At 37.8% G+C, this 27,434-nt stretch overlaps 7 protein-coding genes and 1 pseudogene across 8 annotated transcripts; 3 read left to right on the forward strand and 5 right to left on the reverse strand.

Moving 5' to 3' along the window:
- Positions 1 to 5,087: 5,087 nt before the first annotated feature.
- Positions 5,088 to 7,095, reverse strand: LOC120001219 (COBRA-like protein 1). The gene is made up of 5 exons (XM_038849443.1): positions 6,895 to 7,095; positions 6,378 to 6,828; positions 6,132 to 6,291; positions 5,781 to 6,034; positions 5,088 to 5,559 (listed from the first exon to the last, which is right to left on the reverse strand). Exons 2-5 carry the CDS (start codon positions 6,727 to 6,729, stop codon positions 5,246 to 5,248), a joined length of 1,080 nt encoding a protein of 359 aa, XP_038705371.1. The 5' UTR covers positions 6,730 to 6,828; positions 6,895 to 7,095; the 3' UTR covers positions 5,088 to 5,245.
- A 1,993-nt stretch (positions 7,096 to 9,088) lies between these two features.
- On the reverse strand, positions 9,089 to 12,604 carry LOC120001402. Of its 2 annotated transcripts, none has more exons than XM_038849714.1 (5): positions 12,142 to 12,604; positions 10,261 to 10,557; positions 9,852 to 10,070; positions 9,618 to 9,746; positions 9,089 to 9,523 (listed from the first exon to the last, which is right to left on the reverse strand). In XM_038849714.1, the coding sequence occupies exons 1-5, from the start codon at positions 12,388 to 12,390 to the stop codon at positions 9,317 to 9,319; spliced, it is 1,101 nt and encodes a 366-aa protein (XP_038705642.1). In that variant the 5' UTR covers positions 12,391 to 12,604; the 3' UTR covers positions 9,089 to 9,316. The 2 variants fall into 2 exon arrangements, with proteins under 2 accessions (XP_038705642.1, XP_038705643.1); XM_038849715.1 differs by lacking the exon at positions 12,142 to 12,604 and adding an exon at positions 10,841 to 11,000.
- A 1,127-nt stretch (positions 12,605 to 13,731) lies between these two features.
- Positions 13,732 to 15,635, reverse strand: LOC120001201 (putative HVA22-like protein g). The gene is made up of 7 exons (XM_038849421.1): positions 15,550 to 15,635; positions 15,116 to 15,256; positions 14,895 to 14,993; positions 14,750 to 14,806; positions 14,579 to 14,642; positions 14,257 to 14,466; positions 13,732 to 14,131 (listed from the first exon to the last, which is right to left on the reverse strand). The coding sequence occupies exons 2-7, from the start codon at positions 15,142 to 15,144 to the stop codon at positions 13,868 to 13,870; spliced, it is 723 nt and encodes a 240-aa protein (XP_038705349.1). The 5' UTR covers positions 15,145 to 15,256; positions 15,550 to 15,635; the 3' UTR covers positions 13,732 to 13,867.
- Positions 15,636 to 16,679: 1,044 nt separating this feature from the next.
- On the reverse strand, positions 16,680 to 17,092 carry LOC120002151 (annotated as a pseudogene).
- A 988-nt stretch (positions 17,093 to 18,080) lies between these two features.
- On the forward strand, positions 18,081 to 18,392 carry LOC120002141 (auxin-responsive protein SAUR21-like). Its single transcript, XM_038850746.1, has one exon. The coding sequence runs from the start codon at positions 18,081 to 18,083 to the stop codon at positions 18,390 to 18,392; it is 312 nt and encodes a 103-aa protein (XP_038706674.1).
- A 469-nt stretch (positions 18,393 to 18,861) lies between these two features.
- On the reverse strand, positions 18,862 to 19,241 carry LOC120002138 (auxin-induced protein 15A-like). The gene has a single exon (XM_038850743.1). It carries the CDS (start codon positions 19,239 to 19,241, stop codon positions 18,930 to 18,932), a length of 312 nt encoding a protein of 103 aa, XP_038706671.1. The 3' UTR covers positions 18,862 to 18,929.
- A 3,473-nt stretch (positions 19,242 to 22,714) lies between these two features.
- Positions 22,715 to 23,915, forward strand: LOC120002132 (peptide chain release factor 1-like). The gene has a single exon (XM_038850737.1). The coding sequence runs from the start codon at positions 22,831 to 22,833 to the stop codon at positions 23,554 to 23,556; it is 726 nt and encodes a 241-aa protein (XP_038706665.1). The 5' UTR covers positions 22,715 to 22,830; the 3' UTR covers positions 23,557 to 23,915.
- Positions 23,916 to 25,570: 1,655 nt separating this feature from the next.
- On the forward strand, positions 25,571 to 27,102 carry LOC120002136 (auxin-induced protein 15A-like). Its single transcript, XM_038850740.1, has one exon. It carries the CDS (start codon positions 26,400 to 26,402, stop codon positions 26,820 to 26,822), a length of 423 nt encoding a protein of 140 aa, XP_038706668.1. The 5' UTR covers positions 25,571 to 26,399; the 3' UTR covers positions 26,823 to 27,102.
- Positions 27,103 to 27,434: the final 332 nt, after the last annotated feature.

Raw genomic sequence — 27,434 nt, forward strand, 5'->3', positions numbered from 1 at the left:
AACACCATACACAATTCTTTTTCTCTGTTTTCTTTACATGGTATCGAAGCTTAGGCTTTCACCCTTACTGTAAAACAACATCAACTGCAAATCATTATTTCACCTTGCCTCCACACTCATGGCAAAGACCGACAACAATGACCCAGAAAAATCTGAGATAACCAAGATGCAAAACCATAGGCACGATGATCCAAGTGATCCTCTCTATCTTCACCACTCGGACCAACCTGGTCTTATCCTGGTGACCCAATCGCTGAATCAAGATAACTATCCTCTTTGGAGTCATGCCATGCTCATGGCCCTTATTGCCAAAAACAAAGACGGTTTCATCGATGGAACCGTGACCAAACCTGTCACAGGATCCACGGCAGAGGTAAAGCAATGGACTCGTTGTGATCTTCTTGTCAAAGGATGGATCCTCAACACAGTAACTCCTGCAATCGGACAAAGCGTCATGTACAATGATAGTGCTCTTGCCGTCTGGAATGAACTAAAGGAACTACTCTCTACCACCAACAGTGTGTACCTTTTTCACATTGAGCAGGAAATCCATGATTGCTTGCAAGGCAACATGACCATTGGTGAATACTACACCAAGCTCAAAAGTCTCTGGGACAAACGAGATGCACTTTGTCCTCTACCACCTTGTAGTGGGGATATTGCCAAGACTCTACATCAATACCAACAGACACAACGTACCATCAAGTTCCTTATGGGACTCAATGAGGTTTATGCAGCAGCACGTGGTCAAATTCTTCTCATGGATCCACTACCTCCTGCTAACAAAGTGTTCTCTCTTGTCAATCAAGACGAAAAACAACGAGTCATCTCCTCACAAGGTCTAGGTAAAGCACCAGAGGCAGCAGCTTTCACCGCTAGAGAAAGGTTCAATCATACAGGGAAAGCTCCTTTGTCCCACCTCTCCACTATCCGTTGCCATCGTTGCCACCTTACTGGTCACTCCACTGAAAATTGTCGGGCACACTTAAAATGTGACTATTGCGGACACAAAGGTCACACAATCGACATTTGCCGCAAGCTTAAGAGGGCCAACTCTCACGGTGATAAGAGTAATCATTTGAACACAAACTCTCATTCTCGTTCAAAGGCTTATCATGTAAGTTTTCAACCAGACAATACTGACAGCACACCACCTTCCTACAACCTCACGGCAGATCAATATCATGATCTCCTTGCTCTTATTGATCAAAACAAAGTAGGAAACATGGCTAGTCAAGTGAATGCGGCAACTACAATGAGCAACGTTTCAGGTAACACAGTTTGTGCAAACTCTCTTATTCCACATAAGGAATGGATTTTTGATACAGGTGCTACAGATCACATGGTCTGCTCATCCACTCTTATGACCACCAAGACACCAATTCATAATCGTCATGTATACCTGCCCAATCATGCCATTGCTCCCATAACACATATAGGCACCATACGGTTTTCTGATAATCTTGTGCTCTATAATGTTTTATGTGTTCCATCATTCCGATTAAACTTAATTTCAGTAGCCAAATTAGCCAAAACATCCCTATGTTCTGCAATTTTTACTGATGTGTCTTGCATTGTTCAGGACCAACGATCGGGGGAGATGATTGGGATGGGAACTGAGCGCAATGGACTTTATTACTTGGACGTTGCGAGGATATCTGAGTGTCATTCCGCCTCAACAATTACACCTTCCAACTCATCCCATTTATGGCATCAACGTTTAGGTCATTTATCTAACAAAAGCCTACGGGCCATATCTTTGTCTACCAAAAATATTCATTTTTGTTCAGTTGATGATTGTGCCATTTGTCCTCTTGCCAAACAAACTCGTAACTCTTTTCCATTGAGTTCTATTACTACGAAAGTTCCATTTGAATTAATTCATGTTGACATTTGGGGAGGATACCATATCCAATCACTCAATGGGGCAAAATACTTTCTTACAATTGTTGATGATTTTTCTCGTTGTACTTGGATTTATCTATTACATAGCAAATCCGATGCACGTGGATCTCTTCTTTCCTTCATAAACTATGTTGAAACACAGTTTTCTACTCGCGTCAAAGTCATTAGGAGTGACAATGGCCCTGAATTCTCCATGCATAATTTCTACTCTGAAAAAGGGATTATGCATCAAACCATTTGTGTTTCCACCCCACAACAGAATGGAGTAGCCGAACGCAAGCACCGTCACCTTCTAAATGTTGCCCGCTCCTTACTTTTTCAAGCCAACCTTCCTAAATTTTTTTGGGGAGATTCCATCCTTACCGCTGCTTATCTCATCAATCGTACTCCCACTCCTGTTCTTAAAGGTAAAACTCCATACGAAATTCTCTTTCACAAAACACCTTCTTATACACATTTACGTGTGTTTGGTTGTTTGTGTTTTGCCTCCACCCACCATACTCGTCCTACTAAATTTGATGCCCGTTCTATCCGTTGCCTATTCCTTGGATACCCATATGGTACCAAGGGATACCGCGTTTACAATCTCGAAACTGGTCAAATATTCATCTCTCGGGACGTTGTTTTTCATGAACAATTATTTCCCTACACTACTTCCGCTGCCACTCTTTCCCCTCCCCCCAATTCCACGTTGTTTCCCACTCCAATGGTCTCTATTGACCCATTACCGACACCTGCACCGAGTGCCATGCCCATTCCTTCAGACACACCTAACATTCCACCAAACACATCATTCCATAGTGACACCACTACCACACTTGACCCCATTATGTCTCCGCCACACCCTAATCCCACCTCCACACCCGCACCTCGGCTACGCCGCACAACCCATGCTCCCAGTTATCTTCAACACTACCATGTGGAGGTTTCATTGCCCACTCGGGATCCACCGTCATCGCCTCCATCATTGGCTGGACATACAGGTACTTCTCACCCTTTATCTCATGTTATATCCTATGATAACTTGTCTCCTTCCCACAGGGCCTTTGCCACATCCATCTCAGCCATCAAAACACCCACCACCTTTTCCCAAGCTGTCAAGGACCCCCAATGGCGCCACGCTATGGACCAAGAGCTTCAGGCTCTCCAAGAAAATGGTACGTGGTCCCTCCAACCACTGCCACCGCACAAGAAACCTGTTGGCTGCAAATGGGTTTACAAAATCAAATTCAATTCTGATGGCACGGTTGAACGTTATAAGGCACGGTTGGTTGCCAAAGGTTACAGTCAGATTGAAGGTTTTGATTACAGGGAAACTTTTGCCCCAGTTGCCAAGCTTGTTACCGTCCGTCTCCTTCTTGCCGTGGCTGCCACCCAACATTGGCATCTTCGTCAGCTTGACGTCAATAACGCGTTTCTCCATGGCGATCTTGAGGAAGAAGTATATATGTCCCTACCTCAGGGTTTCGGACGAAAGGGGGAGACTCGTGTATGCAAGTTGCACAAATCTCTGTACGGGCTCAAACAAGCCTCTCGCCAATGGTTCATAAAATTGTCTACAGCACTCAAACTTGCTGGTTTTCATCAATCTAAGTCGGACTATTCACTCTTCATCCGAACCCGAGGTAGCATCTTCACTGCACTTCTTGTTTATGTTGATGATGTCATCCTCACAGGGAATAGTCTGCAAGACATTGAGGAAGTTACAAATGGTCTCATGAGACAATTTAAGTTGAAGGATCTCGGTGAGTTGAAATATTTCTTGGGTATAGAGATTGCACGTTCTAGCAAGGGGATTGCTATTTCACAACGTAAATATGCCCTTGAAATACTGGAGGATACAGGCTACCTTGCTGCTAGGTCAGTCAACACTCCTATGGAACAAAATTTATCCCTCAACAAGACTGATGGAGAGTGCATCAGTGATCCTTTTTCTTATCGAAGACTTGTTGGAAGGTTGATATGCTGTCCATATTCTTAGCCAATACATGGATAAGCCCCGTACTCCACATCTGGAAGCAGCTTACCGAGTATTGCGGTACATCAAGCAAGCCCCCGGACAAGGTATTTTATTCTCTGCCACTAGTCCGATACAGCTGAATGCTTTTTGCGATGCGGATTGGGCTAGATGTCGAGACACACGTCGTTCCACCACAGGATATTGCATGTTCCTCGGACAATCACTGATCTCTTGGAAAACTAAGAAACAAAACACAGTGTCCCGCTCAAGCGCGGAAGCAGAGTATCGTTCCATGGCTTCGGCATGTTGTGAAATAACTTGGTTAAAGTACATTCTATGTGATCTTGGAATCAAGCATCCACAACCAGCTAGGTTGTATTGTGACAATCAAGCAGCATTACATATAGCGTCAAATCCAGTATTTCACGAACGAACGAAACACATAGAGATTGACTGTCATCTTGTAAGAGAAAAAATTCAGGCCGGTTTACTCAAGACATTTCACATCTCAACCTCGAAGCAACCGGCAGACATTTTCACGAAGGCTGTAGGTGTCCCACAATTTTCCATCTTACTTAGCAAGTTGGGCATAGTCAACATCTATTCCAACTTGAGGGGGAGTATTAAGGAGGAAATTAAGGAGGATGTTAAGGAGGATATCAAGGAGCATATCAAGGAGCATGTTAAGGAGGATATCAAGGAGGATATCAAGGAGAATATATTATTGATTCCATTACCTTAAATGCATGCATAAATTAGGCAATGTTTCTAGTTGTTTGCCATTGTTTAGTCTTGACTTAGTGCTTTCTTCTCCTATATATATCACTAACAAAGATGTAAATGAACACACAATTTTCTCAACACCATACACAATTCTTTTTCTCTGTTTTCTTTACAGATTGATATTGAGGTGTATTTCGCAAATGTGTCAATTTTTTGTTATTTGAGGTGTGATTAATTATTTTTCAATTTTTATGGAGTATAGATATATTGGGGTATAGTTGTAAAAAAATAGAGTGTAAATAAAGTCGACCCTAAATTGGCCCATTATAGTATTTGCTCATGGGTTCGAGGTTAGGCCTTTTAAATTAGGCTACAATATTGGCCCATCCAAGATTGAGATAGGCCCTTTTTATTCTTCTTTTTCTCTCCTCAGGAAAAAGGAAATAAATAAAACTGAATTAAAGAAGGAAAAAATTCAAATTGCCATGGATAAATCCAATTCAAACACCATATAACCCAGTTTAGGAGATTATACTTAAGGAAGTGACATAATCTCCTTACAAACATCACAAAGATCAATTGTGAAATCATGTACAAGTTTCAGACTTTAAATTTTTGCCTATCAATCTGCTACGAATTATGCAAATGGCTTATTAATCAAACCCAAATCACAAGTGTTTTGGAACAGAAGATGAGAAGTTGCAGAAGTAGTAGGAGGAGAAAGTGATGAGTGGGTTTGACAATGGAACTACCAATATTTGGAAGCATTGGGAAGTCATCTGGCAGTGGCATCACACAGTCCTCTCCATTGAAGTAAATTCTTCTTGGCAATGCCCATCCATTTCTCAATGTAAATGAATCTGATTCTTTTGCAAAGAGTATATCACTTGTCACTGAACCCAAGTGGGTCTCATCAGTTTCAAGTAGTTCACTGTTGTAGTAACTTATCCCCCAAAACAGTGCTGCCTCATCTGCCCAAATCAGTGCCAATAAAAAACCAATCAGTCCCAGTTATGATAGGGATCCCAACAGTTGATATCCCAATTATCCCAACTGCTGAGTTGCTTGCACAAGATTTCATGTGCGTATATCATGGGCGTCTCGGCGGTTAGGATACCAACTACTGGGAACTTTCTCATTTTTGCCTAATAAAACCCAAATCTCGTAAATTTCTATTCTTTTTACAAAGTACCTGAAAGGCCAACAGTGGGAAGCAGGGTACTATTGAAGCTGTATGTGATTGCTTTCTGGCTGAAACCAGGATGTTGGACTACTACATTCCAGTCTGAGTAGTTTCTCTTGTAATTGTAGTTAGAGACGGTCAATTTCACCCTCCAGTGAGTCATGTAATTGTTACTGACATGCCAATGAACTCGAACCGGGCACATATGTTCTGTACATTGCACCATGTCCAGGCCATCCGAAATCGCCAACGGGGAACCTTCCCTGGTACAATGCATATCATATGAATCTCATACTAGAGCTGCTGCTGCTAAAATGTGATTATGATGATTGAATTTGATCATGAAATTATTATACTCACATTATGCAAGAAGATGTCAGTTGGTCTACCTCTCTGCATCCACAGCTGCACTTGGGACATGTTGTGACGATCGGATTGTAGAATGTTGACAAAGAAACACAACAACTTGGTGCTTTGTTTCCCAGAAAACTCGAGTAAGTGCACGTCGATTTCCACGTCTCTACGAACCATACATAATTCATGGTAAGACTGATAAGAGTAATGAAAGTCTTTTGAATTGTGTCTGCAAATTGATAGATTACTTACTGAAGACCTGGATTTCTCTTCTTCCACCAATATCAGAAGACTTCGTAGGCTCAGTTTCCTCAACTGGGCTACAAGTATAACCAGGACCAGGAGCCAGTAATGTCAAATTCACAGGAAGAAACGAAGTAGAATTAGGCAAGTTCCCTACTGTCATCTCAAAGGAAGAGAATGACTTGGAAGGATCAATTGTCCAGGCAGAAAGAACCCCGCTGCGACAACAGTCCTCTGATTTGTTCGAAGGCGAGACCTCCGGTATCAGATCAGCAATAACAGGAGTTTTTAAGCATGAGTGAGGGACTTTGAACTTGAAATTTGAGCAATCTCCTTGTTGGGTTGCAAAAGCTCCCAACATTGACCAAATCACCTCATTTTTAGTCCATGCCCACCCTATCTTCCATCCCGGTTTATCAACATGGCGGTACTGGTAATAGTTCTGGATTGTCACTCTTGCCTGCAAACACAAAACCCAAATCACAAATCGGGTTTTAAGGCAAAAAAGGAAGAAGAAGATGCTAACCACATAACCATCAAGTTTCCATTCATGAATATCAAAAGTAACAGTGATGTTTCCATTAGGATCCAAAGGGTCATAACAATCTGCAACCAAAAACAGAAGTCCATGGAACTGATCATCAAATATTCAATTACATCTATCAGAAACACATATCAAATAAACAGCAAAAAAAAGAGGAAAAAAAGGGGGTATGTGCCTGATAAACTGCAGAATAATATTAATGCCAGAGCAAAAGACCTTAGACAAGAGAGTAAAAGCTCCATTGTTATAGATGGAATCAATCATCAGGGTTTAAATGGGTAGAATGTGTTAATAGATGAATGAGACAGACAGTGTTCTTCATGAGCTGCACTACCAAGAAAAAAATTGTTCTTTTTTTTACAATTAAACTAGAGAGAGACTCACATTTTCCTTTTCATTTCACATCCTGAAAACAAACAAAAAGCATTGTAATCATCATCGGCTTGCTTGATATGAACAGAATTTTCAGAAGGAATGATAAAAAGATCCATTATTGTCTCATTATTACAAGGCAACGGAGCAGAAACTCTTAGAAGTTTACTGTTGATTTTTGGTAACAAAACAATAAGTCACGTGAAAATTAAGATTAAAAAAACATTTTGATACAGTAAGTAGTGAATGCATGAGTGGCATCTCTAAAGCACTAATCCTTCCCAATACTATCAACTAATCTTATCTCATTGTGTTCATCGCTTCATACTAGTCCATTTATCTCAACAGTGTCAAGGCATTTTGCTTAGGATACTGATTGACGCCCATCTCTATCAATGGGAACAAAAAATTTGGTGTTTACTTTTGCACTGTACAGCTTGATTTACAGTTTATTATTTCCAAGTATATTGCAAATTAATTATTGGTTCTTGCTGTCTTGACCGCCTCTTTTGGCGTAACCGGTTATTCCTTACCTTGGGACCAAATTGGCTATTGGGCAGTAAAAATAGTAACGGGTGTACCGGAAGCTATTCCTGTAATAGGATCCCCTTTGGTAGAGTTATTGCGAGGAAGTGCTAGTGTGGGCCAATCCACTTTGACTCGTTTTTATAGTTTACACACTTTTGTATTACCTCTTCTTACTGCCGTATTTATGTTAATGCATTTCTTAATAATTTATAGCAAAAATGATAGGGATCCAAGTCATCTCAGTAAATAATCTTATCCCTATCACTTCTGAATCTATAGGCAAAGTATTTTCGGTCTTTTATAGTAATATTTGTAATCAATTATTGATCAGCTTGGGGAGTAGAGTATTTCATTGCTATGAATATGAATTATTGAAAAGAATAAGATATATTTGGATATTTTCCTTCAACTTTATAAAATAAAATTGTATTATTTATTTGACATAATTAGTTGATGGGAATTTTTCTTAGAGAAAATGGATTATGGGAGTGTGTAATTTGAACTAGTGATAAAGCCGTGTAGACATGTGTTTTTTCTGCCGCATTGAAATTCATAAATAAATGTGTCTTTGTTTCAACCACCGCGTAAGCTCCGTACAATAAGAAATGGTAGGCAATTTTGCTTCTAGATAGTTTTTCTCTAATCATACCCAGTCATGTCATGCATGAATTGAATCCGATTTATTTGTATGAAGTTGCAAATCGGACATGGAAAGACTTTTCAAAACCCAATGGGCCCAAAAATTCATTACTGGCCCATTATTGTAGTCTTCGCATTTGCTTCACCTCGTTTGGCCATGTCAATTTAAAAAGTCCGGGGTAGCAAAATTTCAATCGTGTACTGATCCAGGCCCACATTATCGATTCAATCAGCAAGGCATGCATTGGGCCGCGGGCCTTCTTTTGTTTTGGATTCAAAATGTTATCGAATAAGTTCCGGGCTTTTTTTGGTATTAGCTGCTCTAGGCCGAGTACTTACAAATGGGCCTTTTTTACTGTTGGGCTGAGCCTTTTAAAAGCTTACATGCACTTCCTCTTTAGGCCCACAAGGACTGCACTCTGCAGCATCAAAATGTATTTCTGGTTTTGCAAATGGCCTATTCGTCTGTATGGTGCCAACAAGTCCTGAACCGTTGCAGTGTTCAAGTCCAACTTCCGATTACTTCCCTGGCTGGCTTGCTGGTTGGGTACACTAGAGTAGACCTGAACCCTAAAGCTGTTTATGCCCAGCATTGTTCTTTGTTAGTGACCTAAACTCACTATTTTCAACAAAAACATGTAGAAGTATGTCAAGAACTGATTAATAACACGAGCCAAAAGTACACATAGAAGAGATCAATGACACCAAGAGAGGGTGGGTGGATGATCATTGACAACCCTATCAGCTACATCTCATGCCATAGATGCAAAACCAAGCGAATCATACAGGACAACACTAACTTAGTGATTATATATATATATATATATATATGCTTTATGCTTTATATCAAGACCCCCGGTTATAACTAGGAAGATGGCTGCAAAAGTGTGGAAGATGAGGCAATAGGCTCATGCACAACCGAATTTGAAGAAATTGAGATGGGATTGCCCCTTAATTGCAGCATGATGCCCCCAAGAATTTCAGTCAACAACTTCTTGAATTCATCTTCTTTAACAGCCTTCCCATCATCAGCGTCAATCATCTTGAACACATCGGTAATAACCTTGTCGATCTGTAGATTAACCATGACACGTAATGTTAATAACAGCAACATGTTGTATAGGTTAACCAAGAATATAGGTTAAATATGACAATCGGTTGATTACCTGATCAACTGCTCCGATTGGAGGTAGACCAGCAGATGATGCTACAGCATCAAGCGCAACGAGCAAGTACTCCTTGGGCAGTTTTCCGTTGCGATCTTTTGGCACATTTTCTATGGCTGCATTCAGTGTCTTCATTACAAAACAAATTCCAGTAAGTCATTCTTGACTGTAAAATGCCATGGTTAGCAATAAATGTGAAACTAATTGGATAAGAGTGATCGCAGATGAATAAACCTTCTCTAATTCGAACTTGTTGGATAATAGTCTCTTGATGCCACTTCCATCGAACGTGTTCTCAGTATGAGCGACAATCACTGGCTGCTCTTTGAGATGTTGAGCCACGTTCTCCGCCACTTTCTTAAATTCCACCAGAAATGTCTCCTGGGAGATGGGTTTGTCGTGATTATGTCCAGCGCAGGACTGCAGAGCTGGTTCCACAACGCTGCTCACGACCTGCTTAAGACAAAACATAAAGTTCATCAACCATTATTCACTATAACTCTTCTCAGCATTCACCCCTACGATGATTTTGAACTAGAAATCTGGTATGTTGATTAGTATAACACTAATTTCCATTTTTTATTGGCATCCAATATTTGGTTACGAATTCAAAGGCTATGTTCAAAGGTTGAAAATCAATTACCCAAGAATCAGAAGGTGGAGGCATCCCTTGTTCAACCGTGAGTTTTCCCAAAGCCTTAATAAAGTAATCATGGAGCGATCCATTGGGAAATTCTATCTCTGAAAATATGTTAACCATCTCTGCTTCATAACTTGGGCCATTGATGAACTCCAGGAGGTCTTCTCCATCAATACGAAGGATTACTACAGGGTCACGTTTCAAACCGGTAGCCATCCCTATTAGTATGTCTGAAAGAACTTCTTTAAACTCAGTCTTGCTCACTTTGTCTTGCTTGCCATGTGTGAACTCATTTAGAACCTATAACATTTTAATGGCATACACAAATATGATAAAGGATTAGTTCTGAAAAAATAACTCATATTGTAGGTGAACAAGATTCACTATTGTTAGAAGAGATGTTCACGAACTAAACTAAATTGGAATGACATAGAGCAGGAACAGTCTTATCGTAGTCAAAATATATATGGCAGGTACTTTGATTTTTCAATTCAAGCACTCTATCCAAAATTGGATCCAAAATTCTCCCACCATATCATTCAAAAAGACAAAAAATTAAGACCTAATTTCAAAGTTGACTCACAAGTTGGAAAGAAAGATTGATAGCAAACCCAAGAACTATGTGGATCTAACAGGACCAGTGGTCCTCATGAGATAGTGCACTATTGCCGCCGTGTTTATCATGGACGTAAAAGATGAAACTTTTCTCGAGTAATAAGATAGAATAACGTAGTTGATACAGAGGTAGCTCTCCAGCATCTTCGTAATGGTAGGTAAAAATATGACTTTTAAATGAAGCAAAACACTTTCCTTTGTTCCACTAACAGCACTGCCCTTTTCAACAAAGTTAGGCTTCGTAAGGCCATCATCATAGAATACAATAGCAATTGACTATGGTTTCTTGTAAAGATTAAAGTTCATGAAAAAGGCATGCTTTTTTGCACATAATTCATCACTAGATTCCTCCTTACATATGAAGATAAAAGAAAAGGGAGAGAAGTAAAAGAAAAGCCTAATTGAAAAAGTATAGTCCAACGACACATGAACCGACCAAGTTAAACAGCAGGCTTGACTTTCCCTAGAGCTTGTGAGAAATAGAAAACTTTGACAAAATTTTCTCGCACTTACCACCCAAGGAAGAAAGCACCAGATTTAGGTACCAGAAACCGAATTAATCAATAAGCAAACATATTGCATATTGAAAACGGGTGGCCTTGCTGATATCAACCGATTTCAAGCATGTGGTCTGGCAGAGGCCAAATTGAACAGATTCCACATAATCAAGCGTGAAAAAGTCAAAACAATAGATAATGTGACGACTCTTTATCTCCTCAACCCCCAATATTGGCTTGAAGCAAGATAATTACTAAGTCCATAGTCTTGCCTCATCTGTTTGCACAGTAAGAGACAGCGACCACAATTTGTACTAGTTGAAGTATTGAACACATCGTCTCCTCTTTTTTTTTTTGGTTACGAGGGAACCCACCAAAAGCGCAGCCCTCCGGACTCCACGCTCATGGTAAACCCAAGCGCTACATGCAATACCTACAAACCACACGGGTCGGTTTAAGTCCTAGGACTAAGCCAAGTGCGGAAATAATATCAAATCATGCCAGCGAACCATCTAAACCAACGATTTTTTGTTGAACACATCATCTCCTCTAAAAATCCTCAAATGATTCCTTAAAATTAAAGCTAATAACTCAAAAACTAACTAACCCATCTGCTAAAACTTCTGATTATATACTGTCAAGAACCAAGCAATTCAACAAACACTTCATAGGCAAGTTGACATGCATTCATTAAATTCTGTGAAATCAAAGAAAAAAAGTCTCCACAAATCACAAAATAGCATCCATTAAAGAGGATGTGTTTAATTAGTACCTCAGAGTAGATGTGGTCAGAGTCAGGGGAAGTGCCTTGAGCAGGCAAGCCAAGAGCAGCACCAATATCAGCAACAGCAGGTTGAAGCTCCTTCACAGATAGCTGACCATCTCTGTCCTTATCCAACTCATGAAACTTATGATCCACGAAGTTGCTAAACACCTCCTCATTCCCAACCAACTCCATTATATCTGAACCATCCAGCACCTGTCCAGCTGATGATTCAATTTTCTTCTTTGTTGTCTCCATCTAATTAATTCTCTCTGCTTTCTTTAGCTTGTTTTTGGATCAAAAAGCTGCCTGCTTTCTTGTGAACGATCCTGTGAAGTTTCAGTCTCACTAGCTAAAGTTTAGAGACCGGCCAGTGTGTCTGGCTCTGTCCTTCCGCTTCTGTATTTATGCTTCTTTGGCTTTAAATATAAGAGAGGTAATGGTGTGGCAGAAAAAGAGTGAAAGGCAGAGTTAGATGCTGGACAAGACAAACAGTAGTAAAAAATAAATTGATTAGAAAAGTAAAACATTACGTGGAGGTCATGTTTGGATACATTTTGAAAAGGCATTTTTCGTTTAATCCTTGTCCGTAAGAATGCACAATTGGAAAATAACAGAGATGGGAATGGCATATATTCTTAAATAAGATGTCTAGAAGTACCAGGAATAAGAATTAGATCAGTTGCTTCTACAACATGCCCAATTAGGAGGAGGGAGATTTCGTGTATCCAAACAAGGCCTTTAGGACGGTGGGGGGGGCTGGTAACCACTAATCCATTGTGTGGATAGGACACGTGGGGCGGTTGCAGAGCCAGCCAAAAAAGAGGTTCAGACCAGACGGAACTGGGTCCATGTTAGTACACTTTGGTATAACGACCTGCGACGTGGAATTGTTAGGTTAGGGGTGTGTTCGGACCATAATTCCTGATCGGCCCATAACAACCCGCTACGTGGATTGATCTTGAATGTTAACGAAAAAATTGTGTAGAAAATATGGGACGAAAAAATTGTGTAGAAAATATGGGTTTAAGGTTCTGTAATATGTTGTAAGGTATTTGATGAATTAAAAGATGATATTATGAAAAATTATTGAATTAAAATATTATAATATTAGATTTTATGATTTTTATATTGAATTTTTATATTTATATTTTGCTTATTTTATTATTTTTATTTTTATATTTTACTTATTTTAAATTTTAAGTATAATAATAAAATTATATTATAATTTAAATGATTATCGTAATATTAATAATATTATATTTTACTTATTTTTATTATAAATATTTTCGTTATTATTTTATTTAATTTAATTAAATATAAACTATTACAAAGTAGGGGGCGACGTTATTTTTTTTAAAAAAACAAATCGTTTCTTTTTTAGAACGAATGGTTGTTTTTTTTTTTAAATGCCACCAGGAATTACATTTTGTGGTTGGAATCGAACTTTGAGTACGCATATGTCTAACTCAATCGATTGTCAACCAAATGAACTCTTGTTGGTGACAATGGATGGTTGTTTGGTGCAACAGTTCACACACAATAAATATTTCATTACGTATGAATATGATCCATATATTAACTCTTTTACATGGCCATTAATTTTGATAACACAAGGCACAGTATGATTTTTCAATTTTGTGCAGCAATTGTAATCGAAATCTTATTACGCGTAATAGTACTAAGTTTTGACAGGCACAATTATCATTACAATACAAGGGTAACCCATCAGGCCCTAAGTGTCCTTGGCACGGAAAAGTCTCCATATGCCACGTCTAGAGCGGATAGCAGTAGTAGTTTCTTGTGGTAAGGAGGAATGTGTTTTAGTATCTTCAAAGGATTGTACTCTTTCAGTTGAGCTAGGCAACTGCAATTCACTTGCTGATGAATCTTCAGCAGCAGATTGAACAGAAACTGTTGTTCCACCAGTATTGGGTGTATAAACAGCTTCATGAGAAGAAACGAGAGGCTTCTCATTTGTAGACTCCATCTGCTGTTGCTGCATAACAATGTTTCATATCAGTGCTGCTTTATCTAAAAACTAGAGTATGCAGATTATGTGATGCAGAATCCAAACGCGGATCGCGAAATAGAAAACCCAGAAGTGCTGTGATTTAGCATTACCTTTTCAGTATAAGCAAATGATGATGACTGAGAAGAAAAATACTGCAAAATCTCTAGAAATCTGGTCTGTCCATAACTTGCAATGTTTTGCCAAAAAAGAACTGTGATATTCCGGGCCCTATCTCTGAGCTCCAACAACATACGATCAATTTCAGGCTGATGTTTTCCCAGGAAAGGCAGGAAGAAGGAACCATAGACATAGCTTGTCCCCTAAAATGAACAAGGAAAAAAAAAAACCAACCACCCAGATAAATTTATCTTAAAATCAAGCAGCTATATATACAAAGTACTCGAGGCCTATATTGAATGCATCCATACATACTTTTGTTCTGGGATACCAGAGATATATCAAGAATGCCAACTTAGCTTCACTGTACATTGGTAACCTTCATGATTATTGGTAAGCAAGAATTACAAATCAGAAAACAGCATTGACAGATGAAAAATAATACACAATTTGAACAGTCGAAGCATGGCGAATTCATCCACATACCATGAAATAAGAGCATCTCCCACTCTCTCACAGATCGTAAATATGGCGACTAAGAACCTACAAATTACGGAAAACATGACAAATATTGTAATGGTGCTCAAATGACAAATGTGGGATTAATTGAAAGAGTAGTAGTAATACAAACCAGTACTGGCACCAAAAGAGTAGTCGTTCAATGTCTGGATTGTTGTTTTCGACTTCTTTAAAGCACTCGTAAGCAGGATAAGCATACCCAAATGACATTCTGTCGAAGATATTACACACTTGATTTCATTAACGACAGACACTAGAATAAACAGGCCAGATTTAACCTAAAAGTAAAGAGAGAGACTAAATTAATGATTATTTTTTCAATTAATTACTTACATAAGAACTCTTGAAAGCAAAGATCCCATCTTTCTGAGACCTCAAGATGACCACACCAATGACTTTCTTTTTTTACTTTTCTTGGGCTACCAAGAAGATGAATTTCTTATGCTCTTACTTTGAGTTCTTCAACGATCCTATCTGAAAGAAACCCAACCATGCATTTTTATTAAAGAAAAAGCATCGATCACCGTGCGTAATTCCTTCATAAATTCTAAATAGTAAATCTTAATAGCATAATTATTACCTGAGTAATCAAAGAGAAATTAAAGAAAATAATAAGTTACTTTTAATAACAAAAGAATCTTAACTCCACAAAACCCAGAAATAGAATGAGAAATTAAAGACGCAGAGGGACAGAGTAAGAAGAAATCAAGAAATGGAGAAATGCATGTGTAACTAGCATATAGCAATCCTTGAAGATTAAACTATACCTTGTCAAAGACCCAGAAAGAAACAATTCAATTCAAGCAAAGTAAGATCAGAATGTACGTTGTTTGCAGTTTTTATCCTGTTAATAGTGTTATGGGGAGACGGTTTTCTGATTTTCTCGTCTATATAGGCTTCGGTCGCGTCGCATGAAAGGCAGCCTTTTGAATCGGATTCGGAATTACAATTGTCTAATCTTGGGCCTGAAATAAGGGATATGTGAGGCCCATTCGTTAGGGCTGAGGCTGATTAGGAAAGCAAAGCATATATCCTCCTTCAAAATTAAATTTTCTAGAGATGGAAACTAAGAATCCTCAAAATCAGAGGATTAATAAACAATTTTTGATAAAAAAAAATAAATTGCGTTGAACCAAATGATGATTCTGTCAAAGGGTTAGGCTGATACGGTTACGTTACGTGCATAATAAACAGATTTCAAAATCTTTAATGTAATAATGTGTTTAAATGTAAACGACCAGATACAAAGAAAACTATTGCTAAATTACTTGTAAGAAATTATGATTAATGAGAAATTATTAAAAAAAAAAACACTAATCACACCCCATGATAAGTCCCATCTAAAGCAATTCCTAACCTCCTCTCCTCGCCTTCCACTCTCCCTCTCTCTCATGCAAGGCCAGTCTTAGGGTCATTGTTGAATTATACGCTGAGTTTGTGAACTTGCTTCACACTGGGAATCATGGATGGTCTAGCTCATTGGTAGTTTTATTGTACGTACTTATAAAGTCTTGGTGGTGGAGGGCACATATATGCTAATGCTATGCTAAAAGAAGAAAGAAGACACCAACCATTAGCGGCGGATCTAGAAAATAAATTAAAGGGGAGATTTGGTCAAATTAAGAATTTATAGAAGGGGATCAAAGGTTGATGGGGGTTTATGGGCAGTTGCAGGAAGCATTTAGACATACGTACACATTTAGATTAACCAATTTACTAGCTTATAGAAAAACAATATATTCATTTATTTACTTTTCAGTAGTATTGTCATTAGCAGTTGCTTCATAACTTCATTCACTGTAATATAGTTGATCCCCCAAAGCAAGAATATGAAATTACTTTTGCAGAAATCATTCTATGCTATCTTCTCTTTCGTGCATCAAAAAACCAGAAGAAAAGATTATTGCATTCATTAATTAACCTATGTAGTCTGTACAAGTATTTCTCTCTACTCCTACCAACAAAAAATTAAAACCAAAAAAGTAGAAATCTTTTTTTTTTTTTTTTTTCCTTTTGGATTCATGAGCTGCGATGCAACTGAGACGTAAGGGCGATAAATGCATCTTCTTTGCAGGGAATTGTAAGACCACCCATCGGATGATTGAATCCAAACTCCTCTTCGGCTCGACGCAGCAAATCAAGAAATGAAGGATGGTTCAAGTACGATATCGGTACCACAAACCGCCTCTTTTGCTGTTCTCCAACATAAACTGCGACGTGACCTTTCGGAGGAACATCTGATTGTTGATTTCTCGCCAGCTTCAGAACTTGCTTCGCACTCTGAATCACTTAAGGCCCCCTGATCCCCATTACTGAAATCGAATCAATGAAGTTCCAGGTTAATCTGGAATTGGGTCTTAACTCTTAAGTGTACAGTACTTGTAGCGTGAATCTATATTTATAGAATGCGAATACGTGTTGCGGTCAGCAGAGAAGCAATTTGTTGAACTTTTTAAAGGACCCACTAGCATCAGAGCCTCACATGGCTATTGCTCTGTTTTCTCTTTCTTATTTCATGTAACAGAGCAGAGAAGGTAAGCCCACTTGTTCATAGAATCATGCGCCATTTCTATGCCCGTACGTTGTAATAACAAACTAGGAAGTGTGTGTGAAAACTCATAGCTTGACAATGAGTAGTAGCACATGCAGCAGCAGTTGCGGCCGCTACGGCCCTTTTTTTTCTGGGGCAATAACAATAATCTCACATCTCAGAATTGCACATGTACTGATGTACTGAATCTGAATCTAACTCATCATTGATTTTTGCGTATTTTTATCTATCTGGGTGTGTAAGCAAAACCAATTTATAATCACTGAAGCACATGTTCATGCATGTTAGAGAGAGAAAATCTCTCTGGCAGGTATGGGCAGTTAACCAGGAAAAAAAAAGTCCAGCTCCAGCTCCAAATCAAATGTTATATTATACAATGATAGGAAAGAGAAGGAAATTCATGAAGCCATAAATCTTTATGAATTCTTGGATCTAGTAAAGCAATTAAGCCCGCTCTGACTTCAGCAATATGCCCCAATTAAAACAACCACACTGCAGGGGAGAGAAACAGAGAGTAGAGACTCTGGTTATGTGTAAAAACAGTGGGTTGGTTTGGTTTTGCTATTTTTAGACATATAATCTTGTGGGACCCAATATTCCCCAACTTGGCTGCTGATCCTACTCAATCACCCACAATGTACATGGTGATTGTGCCTATATATATTTATATATATAGCTAGCAGAGTAGGACTACTACACAAGCATCAGAATTGAAAAGTTTGTGTTATTAGCATTAATTCAAGCAAAATGGGTATTCGGATTTTGCCGGAGATGGTGTTTCATGCCAAACATGTTATTCAAAGAACGTCTAAACGCCAATTTTGGCATCAGAGATCGACGAATTCTGTGGACGTCCCAAAAGGGCATTTTGCAGTGTACGTTGGAGAGGAAGAGAAGAAGAGATTTGTGGTGCCAATAGCATACTTGAAGCATCCTCTGTTTCAACAACTGCTGAGTCAAGCTGAAGAAGAGTTTGGTTTTGAATATCATCCAATGGGAGGCCTCACCATTCCTTGTCCAGAACATGAGTTTCTTGATCTCACTTCTCGTTTGAGTTGAACACCATTACTTCTTGTTCAAAGAATTTTGTAGGGGAATTTTAGTGTTAATGTGTAGTTCTGTACATGGAGTTGCTAATCCTTGTTTCTTGGGCCTGGTTGGGCTGTTCAGAATTTGTGGGAAGTTTGGCCTTAGGCGGACTTTTGAAAGTCCCATAAAAGGCCCAAATAGTGTAATGCATAAGAATATCTATTTAGATTCTCTATTTTACCTACTCAAATATCACTTTTTAATACTAATGCATTAGCATTTTTGCAACAATTTGTCATTTTCGCTATCTACTTAAGCTTCATGCATCAGTTTACATATACTAATGCAAGTGCTCTAAATGGTGCGTCAATCGTTTTTTGACACCTTCAATAATAGACAGTAAGAGAGAATGAATTAATTTCATTTACAAGCTCAGATGTTTATATAAAATTGGATTTAGATGAGAATGCATAATACAAAATTGAAGAGACTTGGCCTCAACAGTGGCAAATATATATATCAAGGTTGGGATATATGTATATGCCAGCTGCATTATATATAATTGTTCTACGAGCAGCTCAAAGCTGAAGTGAGATTGATGAAGTAGTCTTCACTGCAAGGAATTGTCAGACCGCCCATCGGATGATCGAATCCAAACTCTTCCTCGGCGCGATTCAGTAGTTGTTGGAATAGAGGATGGTTCAAGTAAGAAATTGGAATCACAAATCTCTTCCTGTATCTCTCTCCAACATAGACTGCAATGTGGCCTCTAGGAACATTGGCAGCAGAACTACTTGCCAATATATTTGCTATTTTCGCAGAAAGAGATCGCTGGAGCTTTTGCTTTGCATGAGCTAATCCCATCAGTTGAATACCCATCTTACAAAACACCAAGTAAGTAATGCAAGTAGAACTATTTTGGTGATTGATTGAAGAATTGATTGAAGAATATTGAGGAGATGGGTTTGAAATGGTGTGTGTGTTTAATTAATACCTACATTTATATAGGGAGATCCCAAACCTCAAAATAGGAATAGATGGTGATCAAAAGGGTCATTAATTGATTGGAGAATTAATGTTTAGACATAGAAACATATCAGGTGAACTTTCACATGGGCTTGTTATGTTTCTTTTGTTTTGTATTAGGGCATCATGCCTTGTTTGAGAAACAAAAAAAGATATATAGAGCCATATATACATGTATGTGGGGTTTATTGAAGGAATAAAGGACTGACTTTTTGGTTAATTTTGCCTTATTTTGTAGAGGAAATGAACTTAGACTTGACTTTCACTTAGTGGGTTTTTCTTGCCAACTAACCAACCAAGCTTTTTTGGGGCAATTACATGACTGAAGGTCCCTACCATTTTTGAGCATTGAGGGCCTTTATGAAGTGACTTGAGACTTATCAATTATATATCATGGATATATAAATATGTTTAAATAAAGTTGTTCTTAAAAACATAATTAGTTTGAATAACTTCTTGATCAACTTAATGATCATAGTTTGAAGCATTAATTTGACTAATGACCAAGTAATAATAAGATAATTGTGTGGACTAATCAACTATGAAATCCCAATAACATTTCATGAGCTTTGACTATTAATATTAAATGCCCTATTTGATCAAATTAAATTATACACTAATTAGTAAATAATTGAAATGTTGTTGTCAATAATTAATATTCATTCTACTTGTGGATGGTGGACTTTTGGCCATTTCATTTGTCAAGAAAAAGAGTATGTACTTCACTAGTCTTAGTTATTCTTTTTGTTCAATAAGCAATGATTAGTTTTATAATAAGGTTAAGACAATTATAATTTAATTAGGTAAGTATAGGACACATTAAGTGTGTGTGTGTGACCAACAGCAAACCAGTAAATTGAAATATATATATATATCAATAATTTGATGAGGGAATTTGGTGCTCCCATTCAACCTATCATTTCTTCAAAATTAGGTCCATCTTCATATGATATATGTTTCAATTTTCTTTCTTAATTTGTATTTGTCAGTAAACATGTAGGTCATGGCATCTCTAATTAATTTTCATGTCATCATCCTTATATGATCAGTGAACCTTGGCTTGTCAATTGTTATTTGCTAAAATAATATGAATAATTAATGAATTTGGTCCATATATATATAAGTGGTGTGATGGAAGTATATATATATATATGTATGCATGTAGCAGCAAGCAGAAGACCCCAACAAGTGCATTGACGATAATAATAGCTGGTCACCACCATAGTTTTGCAATGAAGTGCATGGTAGGGCATGGTGTTATATATATGTAAGGAAAATTATAGCGTGAAATCTTTATATATCAAAAAATGTTATGGATCAACGGATGGTTGGGAGGCAAAACCATGTGATTTCCAATGGTTTTTGCCACCAATGGTTTTGCCCCTAGTTGTTTTTGCTTCTTCAATGAGAGGTGGCGATCAAAAAATAATCGCAAGTTATATAACATTTTTTTTGTGTGTGTGTCTATATATATATATATATAATCACCCTCTCCTCTCATGATCAATTAATGCACGATATCTTTGTATGAAACCATGTACAAATCCTTAGATTTTTGGGTGAAATATCTCAAAGTAAAAATGCGTAAACATACTTCCTTGGTTTGAATTTTAATTTTGTTGCCGAGACATATGATGTATGTTCTAAATTTATCAATTTTAATATATATTTATCTTAAATTTCTTTTGAGTTATTTTATAAAACTTATATATCCATGCAAAATGGTGGTGGTTATACATACAACATGTACTTAATTTGTCCTTGCGCTATGGAAAATGGAAATTGTGATCGTCGGTAACATCACCCACTGGCACTATGGACTATATATAATTATACACACACACACATATATAGAAAAAGCACACCCACTGTTTTCCGCGTATCCAGATGAGAATTCTGTTAAAATTTAAGCCTTGAAAGTGCAGTTAGGTTTGATTGATTGAAGTAGCATATTGTATACTGATTATTACGTAGACTGCCTGTCTGCCCATACCTGCCAGGCCAGCAGAGAGATTATTGTTGCTCAATTATACATGTTAATATTGCCATATATATATATATATATTCTCCATCACATCAGATTGGAGAGTGCATATGCATGTGCATGTGATCGAGTACTGTAATATTCAACCTTTTTCTGCCCACAAAACTATATACAAGGGATATATATATATATATATATATATGGATGATGATGATGAGCAGATTCGTATGTACATGTGCCACAATTGATATTGTACGTTGCCCCAGAAAAAGAGCGGTAGCAGCAACGACCTCATGTGCCACTAATTATTACTGAAATGTATTCTAATATATATTTTTCACACTTCTTGGGAATTTGTTTTTAATATTTGATTTCCCCTAAATAGTAAATATAATCCAACCTCATACAGTAATTATCAAAGGTTGTTTCTAGATGCTCTCTATTTATAGTAATGTACGGCCATATGGCTTTACCGTTTAGGGATAATTAATCACTACTAAGACCATAATCCAAGGAACAATTGGGTCTCTCTAATACATCACATTTAGTTATTTGATGTTGAGAGAGAGAGAGAGAGACGTTGGACTAAAACCCCATGTGATCATGACTCATTTATTCCATGATTTTCTTTATAAAAAATCCACACTACCGTACATATCAACGATGTCATAGTTTTGTTCATTCTGAGCTCAGTTACTACAGATCGAAGCCCAACTAACTAGATTCAGGAAAAGACCATAATTAATTGTAAGGGGTGGACTTTACTCATATATACCATTCGATCAGGTAAATTCGAATCGATGTGGAATATATAATTTTAACATGCTTTGCTGAGTCAAATACGAGTTTGTGTTCAACCATCCGGGCGAATGATGGAAGTGGAAGTGGACTTTACTCTATTAGTTTAGCCTTAATATTGCTTGTAAGTTGTAAATGAGCAATGATGGAAGTGGAAGGTAAAATTATGACACAAACAACATTTAAAAAGGTTATGAATATGTAATAAAAAAATTATGAATATATAAATTAACAGTTTAAAGATAGTAGAAATGCCTTAAATCTTTCAAACTAAATGGGCCTGAGTTAAGCCCATATGTACCTGAATTAACAACATTAACCCAGTTCACAAGTTCACATGGATTTTCCCTCTGGCCCACCATATAGTATAGAATTGGGACGAATCAATCAGACAACCAATACTTGGATCCCGTGGCCCATCATTACTGCACAAACTAATGGGCCTAATTTTTAATACTTCGGCCCACACCTTTTACGACCCATTCAATAGGTTTAGGATTATTAGGAGTGTAGGACTCGTGATTTATGAATTTATCGTGATTTTTTCTTATTGCGACACATTGTTGCGGTTGGGGTTGGGGCAAGTTTGTGTTACGAAAGCTGCCGGAGATTTAGATGCCGAACGAGGTGTTGCTGCGAGAAATTGAATGTTAGAAAGAAATGGCAATGGCAGCTCAATGGCTTACGAAATCCATGATTTACTCTTTTAGACTTGAAGGAAGATTGAGGTTTTCGTTTCCAACAACAGCGAAGACTCTTGAAGGAAGATTCATTCTGTCCACAACCAGGAGAAGAAGGTTGTTTTGGGGTTCTAATGACTGTCAAATTCGTAACAGCAGTTGCAGTAGTAATAACAACAAGAGTTACTTGGAATTGAGCGATGAAGAGCTGATGAAGCAGTGCGAAATGGATACTTTCAAGTCCTCCGGCCCCGGCGGTCAGCACCGCAACAAGAGAGAGTCCGCCGTCCGTCTCAAGCACCTTCCCACCGGTGTTCTCGCCCAGGCTGCTGAGGACCGTTCTCAGCATATGAATCGCGAATCAGCCTTGTCGCGTCTTCGAACTCTAATAGCTCTCAAAGTCAGGAACTCTGTCAATCTCGATGAATATTCGCCTCCTCAGGAGCTCCTTCAAATTCTTCCCCTAAAGTCGACGATTAGACCGTCGGATATTGGTCCACAAATTGGTCCTAAAAATCCTAAATTTGCTTTGGGGATGCAAGCGCTGTTAGACCTAATCGTTGCAGTTGAGGGTTCTGTTTCTGAAGCAGCAAAGTTTATAGGGTTGAGTACTGGAGCATTGTCTCGGTTGATTCTTTCAGATGATGCTCTTCGTAAGGCAGTAAATGACTTGAGGACTGTCAAGGGTATGAAGCCTCTCAAATGAGGACTGCTTCAACGCTAACCACTTTCAGGTTATTAGGGGACGTGGTCTGTGTTAGAATACAGGACGAAACGAGCAATTTTAGTTTACAGATGTGGTGTCTGTCATACATCTCATTCTCGATCATTCCGACAAAAAGGGTATGTGACCATAGCGATGTCATGCTTAGCTTTAGTTGATCCATTACCAGTTCAAAAATGTTTGTTCTTTATTTGCTTCTGGATGTGGTCAGACCCCTGTAGTGATTGTTGTCTGTATGTTCGGAATTATTACTTGCTTAACGTGTAAGCCAGAATTTCTCATAGTACTTTATTCAATTGTTCTCCCGTGCTCCATATTATCATATTATTGTGTTGTTATGCTCTCGTTGATTGCAGTGTGGTCCTTTCTTTGATTGAAAGGCTTTGAATATGTTGTGATATTCAGGATTGTCTCTACATTTTGAAGATATAATACTGGCATACTCATGTGACCTGTCATCTTGAATATCAAAGGTGTCTCAAGCATGCATTTAATGGCACCAGCTCTAATATGGTCAACTTAAAAAGGTGTCGGTATATGAAGCAATGGTGGGGCATTGTGCTTTTCTGGACATATGAAACCTGCACTCTTTTCTATGATTTGGATGAAAAATCCATGTGATTCCTCTTGAGCCAATGCCTAAGCCTAGGCCCCATTGAAATGCAACTCTATATGTCAAAGGAAGTGCTAGATATCTCTATCTATTTATACCCAAATAATAAGAGTTCATGAGCAACACAAGCTTCAGATCCTCTACCATCAAAGTTCTTACTAGTTATAATAGCCCTTTCTGATTTATTTTCTTCTCGTTTTTATATAAAATATTCATAAAAAGATATGGGTTTTCGCTTGCCTGTGATTGCCCATGCTAAGAAAATTCTTTGTTGGTCTGCTATGATTGTAAACCATGCATCAGTAAAAGTTCCAAGAGGCTGCTGTACAGTTTATGTGCGCGAAGAGAAGAGGAGATTTGTTATTCCGATTTCATAGTTGAACCTACCTCCATTCCAAGACTTACTAAGTCAAGCTGAAGAAGAATTCGGTTTCGATCATCCAATGGGCGGTCTCACAATGCCCTGCAGAGAAGACTTATTCACTTATCTTATTTCCTGCTTATAGATGGATAATGGGAGCTGAAATATCATTTAGCAACCACATTTTTGGTATCTTTGGTGGAGATAAACAAAAGAAGTTTTCCTCTCTAGGAGACATTTATACTCTAACTCCTTTGAGTCAAGGATCAATATCCAATCTAAACTTGGTAGTGGTGAAAATTGTAGTGAACCCTTGTAATGTATTGGTTACTGTTCTCTAAATGGAATTGAGAATGAAGTTTTTTTATTCTATATTCCTATGCAAGTGCTTGTATGTTCTTATTCTTCAATTTGTGTCTTAGTTAACTTTTTGAGCAATGGCAACAGGATAACATTTCAACACTTCAACTTGTTTTCTGGAAAGGCTTATCATCCATATAGAGATGCTAAATCCGCAATCATTACTAACAGAGTTTCAAGCCCTTTTCTATTTCGAAAGTTTCACTCATTACTAACAGAGTCTTATTAGCATGCAGATATGTTTCTGTATTTCTATTTTCTATTTCGAATCGTAACCTTCCTTTAGTTAGGCAAGAGTTATGCATTTCTTGAATTATTCATTGGCCCTCCATTGATATTGAATTCTACGCAACTTTGGTCAATTTGGGTGATACTAACATTTATGGATAATTCGTGGCCAATTTGGGTGATATGTAACATTTATGGAAAATTTGTGCGGAAGAGTTTAATTTGCACAATTCCCCTATGAAAATTGACTAATCACTTCTAACCATAAATTGTCATGTTTATTTTTTTTTCTTTTGTTTCCCAGCCTCATCTAGTACTTGCCAACAGGTATCTAGGGACTGAAAGAAGGGCATGATTCATGTGAGCTATCTGTGGCTTGACTAGCAAATTGATGCATCGAGGTAAGAATGACAACAGGTATCGTTGCTTCCTACTATGGAGTGATTTTGTGTCAATGAATAATTTTCATGTTAGGCATTTATATTGTTCTCTGCAAAATTGGGTTTGCAGTTCTAGTTAGTCAATAATCCCTTTTTATTTATTGACTAAGCATCTTGACCACCACTGGAAAGCTTGTTAAGTTGTCTCTAACTTGCATTTGCTTTGGCATTCAATAGTTGATTGTTCTTTGTGAAAATAGTAGAAAATCCACACCATTTGACTTACTATCAGTATCAACTAATAGGCTGAGCCATCTTGGTTAAATAGCTGTAGCTTCTGGCCCAGCATCTGGTAAACTTGACTAGCCTTTAAAAATCTCTGTAGAGCATCTTGGTAGTATATGTATGTCAATAATATCTTCGGTATTAGTGTTTTACTGGAAGGGATTTGATGGAGACAGAGAGATGGGCACCCTTCATGTGAACTTCATGGGGCTTATCTGGCAATTAGCTCAGGGTCTCCAGTTTGCAGTTCTATTGTTTATTCCATAGAGATATAACATGTTACAATGAATATTATAAACCTCAAATTTGGAGGCTGGCTTGCTTATCAACTAAGTATAATTGACTTCAGGGAATAGGTGTTTGTTGACCAAGTTTCATTGACTTCAGCGAAGAGGTGTTCGTTGACTAAGTTTCATTGACTTCAATTAATAGGTGTTTGTTGACTAAGTTCCATCGACTTCGGTTAATAGTTGTTTGTTGACTAAGTTTCATTGACATCTGTCATGAGGCATTGCCCCTCAACAGACACCATCAAAATGCCTCTTCACGCAAGCTTCAGACATTTCATCATTTTCTACATGCTCTTTCATCTATAAATATGGATGTTTCTTTCTTTGAGCTGGGCAGCAACTCAATTCTTAGCATCACAAGCATCAAAAGTTTTCTTCTCCTTCAACTTCAAACACTTTTGAGGTCCTTTTCCTTGTTAAACAGAAGTATGGGTTTTCGTTTTTGGGGTATTATTAAAGCTAAGAAAGCTCTTCAACATCTTCCAATTACTGCAAACCAAGAAACTTCAGGGGCCTTAGATGTTCCAAATGGCTGCTTTGCAGTTTATGTTGGACAAAACCAGAGGAAGCGTTTTGTGATACCACTATCATTCTTGAAACAGCCTTTGTTCATTGATTTGCTAAGTCAAGCTGAAGAAGAATTTGGATTTGATCATCCAATGGGTGTTCTTACAATTCCCTGCAGTGAAGACACCTTCATTGATATCACTGATTGCTTAACCAGGTCATGAAAGAGTACCTAGACATAGAAGAGGCTGAGCAATTTTGTTCAGTTTTGTAGACATTTAGCATTGCCATGTACATTTATTTCATCGTTTTTGCTGCACAGAAAGGCTGTTTGTTATAAAATCTCATCAAATTGAGAATTAGAAATATCAGATCAACTGATTCTTTAGACTCTCTAATTATTTCCTTCTCTGTTTAGACCTGCTGTTGAATAACAATGAGTTGGCTCATATATGATTTATAAGGATTGAGTTCTCTCTTAATCTAACACTTTTATTCTGCCTAGGGATTTGTGGTCAAGTTTTCTATCTGAAACTAGAAAGAAATACACTAATTTTTTTTTTATCTTATTTTGGTCTCCCCGTTGCTTGTGATTCAAGAATTTAACCATTACTTTGCGGTCTGCAAATGTGATTTGAGCTGAATAACTCAAAGACGCCTTTGTTTTTTCTTTTTTTCATTGATTGGTACATATAATGAGGTCTGGATGGGTAGTTTCCCTTAGATATAGATCATGGTAATATGGTATATTATCAGTTGTTAGAATATATATAAATGGTGTGAAATGTCCCAACCCTACTAGTTATTGATTAGGTTAAATGACATATGGCAAAGTA

The sequence above is a fragment of the Tripterygium wilfordii genome, chromosome 7 (assembly GCF_013401445.1).
Source record: "Tripterygium wilfordii isolate XIE 37 chromosome 7, ASM1340144v1, whole genome shotgun sequence".
Lineage (NCBI taxonomy): Eukaryota > Viridiplantae > Streptophyta > Magnoliopsida > Celastrales > Celastraceae > Tripterygium > Tripterygium wilfordii.

Coding starts and splice junctions, on each gene's coding strand:
- LOC120001219 (XM_038849443.1), bottom strand. CDS start 6,729: ATGTTGGGAGCTTTTGCAACCCAACAAGGAGATTGCTCAAATTTCAAG. Junction 6,292..6,377: donor AAGAGAAATCCAGGTCTTCA/GTAAGTAATCTA, acceptor TATGGTTCGTAG/AGACGTGGAAATCGACGTGC. Junction 5,560..5,780: donor TCCCACTGTTGGCCTTTCAG/GTACTTTGTAAA, acceptor TGATTTGGGCAG/ATGAGGCAGCACTGTTTTGG.
- LOC120001402 (XM_038849714.1), bottom strand. CDS start 12,390: ATGGAGACAACAAAGAAGAAAATTGAATCATCAGCTGGACAGGTGCTG. Junction 9,747..9,851: donor ACAAGTTCGAATTAGAGAAG/GTTTATTCATCT, acceptor TTTGTAATGAAG/ACACTGAATGCAGCCATAGA. Junction 9,524..9,617: donor CAATCGGAGCAGTTGATCAG/GTAATCAACCGA, acceptor GTTAATCTACAG/ATCGACAAGGTTATTACCGA.
- LOC120001201 (XM_038849421.1), bottom strand. CDS start 15,144: ATGGGATCTTTGCTTTCAAGAGTTCTTAT. Junction 14,994..15,115: donor TTGCTTTCAAGAGTTCTTAT/GTAAGTAATTAA, acceptor TATCTTCGACAG/AATGTCATTTGGGTATGCTT. Junction 14,132..14,256: donor CATTTGCTTATACTGAAAAG/GTAATGCTAAAT, acceptor ATTGTTATGCAG/CAACAGCAGATGGAGTCTAC.
- LOC120002141 (XM_038850746.1), top strand. CDS start 18,081: ATGGGTATTCGGATTTTGCCGGAGATGGTGTTTCATGCCAAACATGTT.
- LOC120002138 (XM_038850743.1), bottom strand. CDS start 19,241: ATGGGTATTCAACTGATGGGATTAGCTCATGCAAAGCAAAAGCTCCAG.
- LOC120002132 (XM_038850737.1), top strand. CDS start 22,831: ATGGCAATGGCAGCTCAATGGCTTACGAAATCCATGATTTACTCTTTT.
- LOC120002136 (XM_038850740.1), top strand. CDS start 26,400: ATGGATGTTTCTTTCTTTGAGCTGGGCAGCAACTCAATTCTTAGCATC.